At 35.5% G+C, this 11,759-nt stretch overlaps 1 protein-coding gene across 1 annotated transcript; it reads left to right on the top strand.

Moving 5' to 3' along the window:
* Nucleotides 1–4,193: 4,193 nt before the first annotated feature.
* Nucleotides 4,194–6,353, top strand: LOC147401622 (uncharacterized). Its single transcript, XM_086442951.1, has one exon. It carries the CDS (start codon nucleotides 4,874–4,876, stop codon nucleotides 5,945–5,947), a length of 1,074 nt encoding a protein of 357 aa, XP_086299077.1. The 5' UTR covers nucleotides 4,194–4,873; the 3' UTR covers nucleotides 5,948–6,353.
* Nucleotides 6,354–11,759: the final 5,406 nt, after the last annotated feature.

Genomic DNA, 11,759 nt, shown 5'->3' with positions numbered 1-11,759 from the left:
ACAAGTAGCTTGTTTTTTTTTTTTTTTATTGGTAACAGAAAATGTATATAACCCAACTAATAAAAAAGAAATGGCTTCTCAATCAGAAAAAATAAAATTTGTATGAACACGAGGAATTTATAGATATATGTCTTGATTTGGTCCAACAAGGTCACAAAAATGGCCTTACTTTCGATAAGTTAAGTTGGAAAGAACTTCGATTAAAACTTATGAAGAGAACAAATGTACATGTAGAACATAGACAACTTAAGAATCATTGGGATAAAGTTAAAGGGCAATTGAAAGAGTTGGAATGATTTAATGAATATGAGTGAGATTGGATAGGGTAGAGTCAAGAATTTAATTGTTATGGATGATGCATGGTTGGCTAATAGGTTGAAGGTACTAGTCGAACCTAACTTATCCAATTGCATTTGTTCAATCGAGTATTTTATATTAATATTCTTATTTTTTTCTTTTTTATAGACTCATTCGATAGAAAATAAATTTTAGACTAAGGGACTTAAATTTATTTGTGAGTTAGACCTTATATTCGGTGGGACCACATCTAATGGTTTTCATACTCGATCTCCTATAATGAATTGCGAGTCTATTGAAGAATATCTAGATGATAATAATCCTAATTTGATACCTTAAAGTCAGTCATAAATGCAGTCTGAGAATCAACATCAATTAAATATGTCTCAAAATGTAGATGATCTTGATGGTGAGATCCCAGTTCGTGTACCTTTAAGAAGGATGTCATTTGAAGTGGAGCCTCAGTCACGATGCAAAAAGGGAACAAAAAATAAGATATCTCAAAACCAGTTTGGATATCTTGTTGAAGCTATTAAGGAAAGGGGTGTCAATAGGATTAATATCGCAAAGTGTGTTGCACTATTAGATGACTTATCATATGATATCCCATTTATGAGTGAATTATATGTTTAAGCATGTTATAACTTTGAAATAAAGTTAGGATTCAGAGATATGTTCTATTATTTTAAGATAAAGGAAATGCGTCTACAATGATTGATGAGTATGAGGCAACTGTCAGGTGGTAATAATTCTAATAGTCTTAGTGATGTGTAGGGTATGCCGTGATTCCTTTTTGATGTTAGGAAACTTTTTGGTTGAATCTTTGTTGTAATTTTCTATTGGATGTTTTTGTTAGTGTTTTATTTTTGTTAGATGTTTTTGTTTATCTATGTTGGATGCTTGATTTTGCACTGTTGATGTTTATTTTATGTTTAAACTTGACTAAATGTTATTTATTGTCATTAGATTATAGTATTATAGTTAGTCATAAGTTTGAATTTTGATATTTTATTACATATTTGAGAACAAACAGATTTGATGGATTCATCGTTGGCTGCATACTTAATATATTTATCGTCTAATGATGGTCTTGAAATGTTAGCTGTTGGTATTACAACAAATCAAATGTTATCTCAACGTAGACTTATTTTAAATAAACAACCCAAGACAAATTATAAGTTTACTAGAGAAGATTATATGAAATATATTTTGTCAAGAAATAATTTTATATGTCATGAATAATTAAAGATGGAAAAACATATTTTTCATCGACTATTGTCATCTTTTTGCGATAACGAAAACCTAAAATGTACGAGACATATTTCTTTAGAAGTCTTTTTGGCTATATTCCTAATGATATTAGGACAAAATAAGAGCATGAGATTGATTGTTAATCGATTTCAATATTCTGAAGAAATTGTAAGTAGACATTTTCATAAAGTTTTGGAGGTGGTTCTACGTTTATGTAGGACTTTTATCATGTTTCGATATATAAATGAAATCCTTCTTGAATTTTGAACCAATCGAAGATATTGGTCTTTCTTTAAGGTATTTTATTAAACAAAATTGGTTATTAATATGAATATTTATTTTATAATACATGCATTGTCTTATTATTTTTTCAATATGAAGGATTGTGTAAAAATCATAGATAGTACGCATATAGGAGTACATGTTCCTGTAGAAGATGAACTTCACTTCTTAGGTCAAAAGGACATTACAAAGAATGTGTTGGTTGTATGTTTTTTCGACATATTTTTTTATGTATGTTATAGTTGGTTGGGAAGGACACAAGTAAATGATACAAATATATTGTTGAAGACCATCATTAATCCCAATTTAGGATTTCCACATCCACTAAAAGATTGGTATTTAAAATTTTAATTGAGATAATACCTTATTTACTTGAATATTTTATAGTGATCGTAATTATTTATTTTAGTTGATAGGTAAGAGGTAAGTACTATCTAGTTGACTTTGGATACCCATTGATGGATAACTATTTGACACCATATAAAGGTGTTTGTTACCATCTATAAGATTTTCGAAGGGGTTCCTAAGGAAAGGGAAAGAAAGAAGTATTCAATCATCTTCATTCTTCCCTACGTAATGTGATTGAACGGTGTTTCGATATTTTGAAGGCACAATAGGCAATCTTACGTGACATATATTCAAATTCGTCTAATACACAATGGAATATTGTGATTACTTACATGGGGTTATACAATTTTATTCGGAAAGAAAGCTTAGTAGATGTGGAATTTGCTTGTTATAATCAAGATAATTTTGTAAAGGTGACTCCACATCTTTAGATCATAAAATCCACCTGTGCATTTACATCGCCAAACAAATAGGACTATGAAACAAAAGAGAAGTCATAACACAAGCTATAAAAGAAACTTATGGTCGGCATGATATTAATGTATGAGGGTGACTTGAATTAAATTCAATACTTTAATTTAAATATTGTAAAAAATTTGACTTATTATTCTTTTGAGATATTTAGATTTATCTATTTTGATTTTTCATGCATTTGAATTTAAGTACATACGTTTGGTTATAAATCGATGAATATAGTTTTGATGGCATTTTGTTGTTTGTACGGTCGAGAGTTGATTATTATCACTGTTAGAACCAAAGAAAATAAAGGCAAAAAATTGTATAGGTGTCTGCCTTGGAAGGTAATAATTGATTTTAAGATAAGCATAAACTTGTCATATTTCCTTTACAATATATCTATTTATATTATAGTTTGATGAAGTTCATTTCTTCTTTAATTTCAGAATCATATTAGGGGATTTTTACGAACTGATGAAGTTGACACTATTGACGAAGTTAATGTGACTGATAATCATGGGAAGAAAAATAGACAACAAAAGAACACCAAGAATTTGTTTTTTTTTTATATACATTAATAGGATGTAATATATTACAGTTCATAACAATTTTATTTTTATAGTTATGTTAATTATGATATTATTTCTTAGATGAATATATTTAGATTGCATGTATGAGATTTATTTAAGTATTGATATATTTCAGGACTTGATATGTTTGAGACAATACTATTTTATATATATGATAATTCAACAGGTGATAGGACATCTAAATTTTAAGGAAGGTGTTGTCAATTTTTTATTTTTTATTTTTTTTAAATTTTGATACCTGGGTTTAAATAGATATTATATTAATATTTATAGTTAAAATGTAAAAAATAGTACAATTTGAAGACATATTATGATACTAAAAGATTAAGAATAGTAATAGGTAGAATATAAGGATATTTTGGTCTTTTTATCAAAAATCATTAGAAGTTTGTATGGTTCCCAAACACACTTTCAGTACAAAAGTACTTCTAGTATTTCACATAATTGATTCTCAAACACCCTTTCAGCACAGAAGTACTTATTCGGCCCCTATTATTTGACAGAGTACTTTTGCTTCTGGTATCCAAACAGGTCTTACTAATTTTTTTAAGAAATTCTTAGCTGTATAGTAAGAATATTTACATTACAACTTATAATTTTATAGTTGAGAAGATGAAGTCACGGGAAGATGAATAGGCCTTAAATCTTAGGCCACCTTAATGAAATGCAATTAATAGGTTAAAACATAGGTTATGAAAAAAAATCTTCTTTTAAGATTTGTGTGCAGCCAGCGATTAGTGGTGTGCAACTAGTCGTCCCATTTTGTAATTTAAGGGCATTATAGTCTTAAGATGGGTCACTAAATTTTTATACTTGATGATGGTAATAAGTGGTCTCCTTGATTCCCTCCCCACATGGCTTTAGCGTTATCGATCGGATTAGGTGTAGTGATGGTAAGTGTAACTTTGTAATAAAACACATTAGTTATCTGTCGAACAATCAGGGACATCCAACGGTTCAGATTTCTTCATTCGGACGTAACCTGCGAAAGAAATATGTGTGTTTCCTACATAAAGCGCCCTGGCTTTTGAATCGTCTCAATTGTGCAGCTACTGCATCCAACAAAAGTTTCAAAGCTTCGACAATGGCGTCTCTGCAAATCTCTCTGAATACGTGTCAGAAAATCTGAAATCTCTGTTTCTCCATCTCTCTCAGCCTTGTTGTAATTGAAAGCGATCTCTGGTTCCCGCATCTCTTATTTTCTACGTTTGGAGTTCTGAACATCTCTCTTGTCCTCATCTCCATCTCTTTCTTTTCTTCTTTAAAATCTCGAACTGGAGTGAGTTTTTTAAATCTAGTTCTGATAGTTCCATTGCAGATTTGCACACTTTTCTTTACAAGATTACGGAAGTTTTATAAAGGGTTTTAGATCAGTGCTTCTGTTTTTAAGCATGCTCTGAATCAGACTCTCTCTTTGTTTAATTCTTATGTTTTTGTATATGAAATATTAGGGCTTTTTAGGTCCCTTAATGGAGATTTTAAATGATTTCTTTTGGATCTATTAAACAATCACTTCTGTTTCCGATCTTCATTCTTTGTTCTTGATATCAGAGTTCATAGTGCTTTTTTTTTTTTTTTCTTCTTTGATCTCTGAAAGTTATATTTTGGGTTTGCGAGCTAAAAAACAAGAAATCTTGAGAACAGAAACTATGGCTGATTTCTTCTTTCAAAACTCTTCATTATCGAGAAAAAGATTTGATACAGCAATCTGGACAATAAAGCTCTCGTTTCTCTCGATCGGAATCATCTCCACCGTCCTTTTGCTCAAGCTTGCAATCCCTTACTCTCTCAATCTCTTCATCTCCACTCTTCCTCGTCTTTGGATCTCTGTTCGAAGCTGGTTCTCTCCTCCTTATCTCTACATACTTGTGAATTTTATCATCATTGGCATTGTTGCATCTTCGACCTTCCAACATAAGCTCTCAGTCTCAGTCTCAGTCTCAAAGAAGAAAAACAGCAAAGAAGATGAAACTGAAATCGAGAATCGCACACGACCCCAAAAGCAGAGTGATTTCGATACAGTAATAGATTCTTCTTCTATAAAGACGTCGTCCGAGATTTGGGCGGAGAATGAACAAATTGTGTCAGATTACGGCGAGAAATCGCTGGTTTTGGCTAAAAAATCTGTTGAATCGGAGACTTCATGCTTAACTGATTCTAACGACATTACGGAACAGAAACCTTCGGTTTCAGCCCGTTTTGCAGTCAAGAAGTCAACGGAAACACAGTTGAGACTCGGCAGATCGATGGCTCAGTCAGCGAAGCCATCAAATCCTCTTGGAATCGGAATCGCCAAGCCGAAAAAACATAACGACACGTTGGATGCCACATGGAAGGCAATTACTGAAGGAAAAGGAAAACCGCTGACACGGCACCTTAGGAAGAGCGACACATGGAATGTGCCACCTCGTGTTATTGAACCTGAGCCAGATCTAAAGCCACATGCCGCGGCGGCAGCGACGGCGACGGCGGCTCGACGTGAGCTGAGGAAGTCGGAGACCTTTAATGATGGTGCTTCATCTGGTTCTGGTTCTGCTTCTGCTTCTGCTTCTTCCCGGGAAGGTGGTGGCCGTGGTGGGTTTATGAGGGAGAAATCGTTGAGTCAAGACGAGCTGAATCGGCGAGTCGAGGCATTTATAAAGAAGGTTAATGACGATATTAGGCTACAGAGGCAAGAGTCTTATCAGCGTTATGTGGAGATGGTTAATAGAGGTGTCTATTAATTAAAGAGAAAAGGGAGAAATTTGTCTTTGTTTTTTATAGTCTCAGACTCCCTCTGTTACTCGTGGATAAGATGGAGCACCATATGCCGGTAAGGTTTAAGAGTGACGCTTTTAATCAATCTGGGCCGTTAAATACTTATGATCCTAACTGCAATTAATCAACCAAGATGCACTAGTTTGTGCTATTAAACTCCTCGTATTGGCTTGTATTAGGGATTTATATGTATTGTGCCATGGAAGGGCCCATTTTTCACAAAGGGCTAAAGATGGGTGAAGAAAGTGGAAATGATGCATTTCTGATCTTAGGGAAGTAGTTTTTTTTTTCCTTTTTTACCATTACCATTTGTTTCAGCTTTACTTACTACTTTGTTCTTAGTGTGGATATTGAAAGTTGGACTTTTTTCAATGTGTAAGCTCCTTCTAATCATGGTTTAAAATCTTGTCTCGAGAGAATGTTTTGATTAAGAGAATTAACCAAAATCATCCAATACGATCCCGATGTTACTCGAGGCATGTATTCGATGTTTTGTGTCTTATTATATAAGCTAGACATTTCTCATAAGAACAAAGGTTCAAAATATCATAGTCTTATTTGGTACCGATGTTATGAGAAATGTCCAGCTTATCTAATAAGACTCAATAAACAATCTCAAGTCTCAAGAACCTAAATCTTTTGATATGTGTGGTTTTCAACCATGGTCCATGCACATGGCAATTAGGCCTATGATCCATTGATTGCTATGTTGTTGGCCATGTACGTATTGTTTTGCTTTTTGTACTGTGGAGAGTATTTCTCGGAGCCATTGACACGTGGCAATTTCTCGAGACCAACCGACTCACCAAGTCAAATGAAAAATACATCGAGCTTTACCAAGCCAGGTTTCATAAATGAAGGTCGGATAACTTGGAGTTTGACATGTTAGGCGTGCTAATGCTATCATTGACATGACATATGTGACAACTCTCAACCTGACAGAATGGTTGAAACTACCCTTGTCTTAACAGAGCGGGTATAGCAACTCCTGTAGCTATTAGGCCAGAAAGCAGGAACAACAACTTCGACATAAATCATTGGAAAGATCTTGAGAAATTCACAAATCATGAACTCTATAAATACCAGGTTGCAACTCACATTAAAGGTCAGAAAAAATCTTCCCAGAGAACTTATTGGATCAATACTAATTTCTAACTTGATCGTCGGAGTGGTCCTGTTGCAGGCTATTCACCGAGCTAGGAGTTTTCAAGGGAGATTTCTAGGTAGAGCGAAAAGTTGTATCTACAATTTGGCGCCATTTGTGAGAATCGTTACAAGGAGGAAAAAGACCAATATGGTGAGGGTTAGAGGAGAAGGACGTGGAGGACCATCAAACCCCCTACCAGCAGATCCACCTTCATCACCATAGGATCCAATGCTGGCGATGTATCATTTGTTAACAGAAATGAGGGAGGAGATATGTAAGGGGTTGGAAAAGCAGAATGACAAGATTACGACAATATGGAGGGAGAACGAGGAACTCAGACAGAGATTAGGTGAGGGAACTGAGATAGGAGGAGGCTTAGTTGGGGGAAGGAAGTCAAAGGCATATGCTCCATTCAACAAAAAGAGCTGAGGTTGATCGAATTATGGACTCTGCAGCGGTGAGAACGCAAGAGGGAAACAAGGAAGTTCTGAAGCTCAGAACCCTATGATTAGGGGGAAGTTGAAGAGATGTTGAGAAGAAGGGATGAGGAACTTGCTTGATGGAGAAACCTCGGGCAAAAAACTCGGACTGCCATTTGAGAGCTGAGGGGGTCACTGTTCTCAATGGAAATAATAAACTTCAATCCCCTAAGAGCATTTCACTCATTGAAGTTCGAGACATACAACAGGACAAGGGATCCAATGGATCATGTCCTCCACCACAGGAGTCAAATGGTCTTGTACCAAAATGATGATTTTTTATTCAGCAAACTCTTCCCATCCACTCTGAGGCACAGGGCTATGTTGTGGTTCCAAGGGCTGTCAGTTGGATCAATAGTGAATTTTTCTGAGTTGGAGGAGATGTTCGTTAGGCAGTTTGTCCACTTATGTAAGAAGAAAGTCGGAGTGAACACGCTTTTTAATTTACAACAGGAGGTCGGCGAAAGTATGCATTCTTTTGTTACCCTATTATGAACCAAAGCAATAACTATCGAAGGTATGGACGAGGCAACTGCTTGCGCAACCTATCTGGCAGCAATCATCATGGGAATACGGTTGCATGAGTCACTGATAAAATCTGATCCCATACGATTTGAGGATCTTTATGCAAAAATAGACAAGTATATAGACAAGTACATCCTGATAGAAGAGTCGATGAAGAGTAAAGGACGGGGAGCTTAGATAGTTGTGAACAGTATGGGGATCAAGAGGCCCCAAAAGTGACCATCGAGCTAAGAGATAGGGGTAGAAAGAAGAGACAACGGGACCTGAAGGAGCAGTCGAAATGGAAGAGAGGACGGATGTACACGCCGTTCAACGAGAAGTTGTCGGTAATATTGAGGCACATACGCAGTGATCCTGGCTTCGTATAGCCACATCGGGACTTGTAGACACATCAATTTGAACGGGCCCCTATTCGAAAGGGCCCAAAAATACACATTTTTCAATAAAAAGTGCCAACGGGCCTCAAAAGTCCAAATCAATCGAAATATGACATTTTAATCGAATCAAGGCCCTTAAGACCCCCTAAAGGTCTAGGGGGCCCACCAAAAGGACTCGGCCTACCCTACGCTTTTCCAATATTCACCGTGCCATTCCCAAAATCGAAAATGACGAATTCTCAATGAAATTATCCGATGGGCCTAAAAAGCCCGATTTGCCAACACGTGGCATTTCGATCAATCCAATAATTCCAAAAATTCCTAAAAAGATTTTTAAAAAAAGGTAAAACGAGACTTGGGATCATCTCCACCTTCCTTACCCCTCACCACTCCATCGCCGAAACTAAAAATACTCGAAGCCCATTTACGACCCACTAACCTTCATCTTTCTAAAATCAATCCCTCACCTTACCCCTTAACCTAAACCTAACTCCACATAACCTAAACTCCAAAATATCTCCAACATATCCAACCCTACCCTAAAACAAACCCTACCTCATCTCAAAATACTTACAACCTTCCTAAAACCTAAGCCCAATGTCTCTAAGCCCAAACCCATATCCAATTCACATCTAACCCACAACCTTAACCCATAAACCACAACCAACATCAATCAATCACTCTTTTATCATCAAAAGGTGACACATGTCATCACCCCCTCTCACCTCCTTCATCAAATCACCCACCTTATCACCTTTCTTTAAAATATTGACTACTCACATAACTTTTTTTTTTTAAATCACATCAACCCATACCCTCCCCTAACCTACCCTCATTACTCCCTATAAACCTCCATTCTCTCAAATCAAACACATCAACCCACACCCTCCCCTAACCTACTCTCATAACTCCCTAACCCCTATTCTCTCAAATCAAATACATCAACCCACACCTCCCCTAACCTATCATCATCATACCTCCCCTTAATCTACCATCATCATTTCCTATAAACCCATCTCTACAATCTAAACCTACACCCATCCTCTCAAGTCAAACACTCAATCTCTCCCATCAATTAAATCTAAACCCCTAACCTCCACACATCTTGCCACATGTCACCATCTCCCTCACCCTGCCAACCACCCTCCATTCTCTTAAATCAAACACCACTCAATCAATCAACCACCCTCTTAAACACACATCATCTCACCTCATCAAACACTCTACTCAAATGATTTGGGTAAGATCCAAATCATTTGGATCAAAACACAATCCATTTACCCTCATTACATAATTACCCCTCTCCCAACTCCTAATTTCACACCCCCCACCTTTAAAACATATGTCATTCTCTACTCTCCCCCACTTTACCCCATTATATCCCTAAAATAACCCCTAAACGTCTATAAATACCCTCATCTTCTTCCCAAAAAAAGCCTCCCAACTTTCACTACTAATTACTATCACCAATTCTCACCAAGTCTACCAATCATCTCTTATTAACTCTACACCAAGTCTCACTAAAAAAAAAGAAAATCCCTACTCTCTCTAATCATCTCTTCCCATTCTCATACTCTCATATTCTACTAAGGATTCAAGAAGATTCAAAGAAGAAGAAGGAAAGAAGGAAAGAAAATAAAAGAAAATATTGAAGCATCAAGGTGGGTGGTTCAAAGTACACCCCCCCCCTTTCTTCTTCTCTATCCTCTCCTCTTTCCTCTTTTATTATCCCCTCTCTTCTTCATTTTGTTTTAGATGGGCTTAGGATGAATGGCCCCCAAGGAAAATGTTTATAAGGATCATTTCCATCAATGGAATGATCCGATAATGGAGCCGAAAGCAAATCCCTAGTTAGGGAACAAATGCATGACATGTGGCACTTCATTGTTCATTTTTTTAAAATCAAAATGATCGAGTTGAGTTGAGGTTACTACCACATGGTGGGGAGAAAAGGGTGCCTAACACCTTCCCTTTTCTCTAACCGAGTCGCTTACCCCGAATCTCAAGGTTTGATTAGTCCTTATTCATTGTGAGTTTCTACGTGTCAAAAATGTCACTTTTTAGAAAAATGTGCATCAGGTGACCATTCACACCCACTTACAAAATGAATGGTGGCGACTCCAATCCTTAATAGATGTGACCGTTATAATAGCGAAAACCACATATCTACAGTTTGGCGACTCTGTTGGGGAGTAAATGCTCTACTCTCGTGTCAACTCGGTCATTTTGAAAAAAAAAACAAATTTCAAAATATTCTTATTTGCAGGCTAATATTATTTGTTGTATTTATTTTTTAGGTGGGTTTCTTTTTATTTATTTACTCCCTTGGGTTAAAAAAAAATAAAAAAAAGGAAAAAAAATCGATTTTTCCTTTATTTATCCGATTATATTTTTTTTAAGCATGCATATCATAAAAAAAATGAGAACTTTTTTTTTAGCCCAAGCCAAAAATCAGAGGTAATGTGCCTCAAAATGAGTGAAAAAAATAAAAAAAAGGGAAAAAATCGATTTTTCCTTTATTTATCTGATTATATGTCTTTTAAGCATGCATATCATAAAAAAAAAATGGGAAATTTTTTTTTGACTCAAGTCAAAAACCAGAGGCAATGTGCCTCAAAATTAGTGAAAAAAGGAAAAAAATCGATTTTTTCCTTTATTTATCCGATTATATGTCTTTTAAGCATGCATATCATCAAAAAATGGAAAATTTTCTTTTTTTGGCCCAAGCCAAAAACCAGAGGCAATGTGCCTCAAAATGAGTGAAAAAAAAACATTTTTTTTTCTTTTTTTTTACCGAATGAACAGTCGAACTTAAATTGATTGTAACTTTCTCGTCTGATCTTCGATTAACCATTATACCATATCGATTTGGGGTAGAACAAAAATTTCTTCCAAATGTGACAAAATTAGCAAGATTTTGACAAGTCGGAATCAGTTTTTGAGTATGTTTACTATTGTTTCCATTAACATTTTCGTTCGACTTTGCATAGGAATACAAAATGAGTAGAAAAAAAAAGCATAAATTTTTTTTTTGGCCCAAGCTAAAAACTAGAGGCCATGTGCCTCAAAATGAGCACAAAAAAAAATTAAAATTAAAATTTTTTTTTTTGCTCAATTTGTTCCTTACGTCAGTCTTGGAAACTTTTCTCTTGGAATTTATTTTTTGTTTTGAGTTTTAAAGCTTCAAAAGATCAAACGGATCATTTTTTCGTTAAACTCAAGGCGTACCGCTCGCCACTTTTTGATTGAT

This window comes from Akebia trifoliata, chromosome 5 (assembly GCF_017979445.1).
Source record: "Akebia trifoliata isolate Shusen 1 chromosome 5, ASM1797944v1, whole genome shotgun sequence".
In the NCBI taxonomy this organism is placed as follows: Eukaryota; Viridiplantae; Streptophyta; class Magnoliopsida; order Ranunculales; family Lardizabalaceae; genus Akebia; species Akebia trifoliata.
The sequence above is the reverse complement of the archived record's forward strand: the minus strand, read 5'-3'. Positions and strand labels throughout refer to the sequence as shown.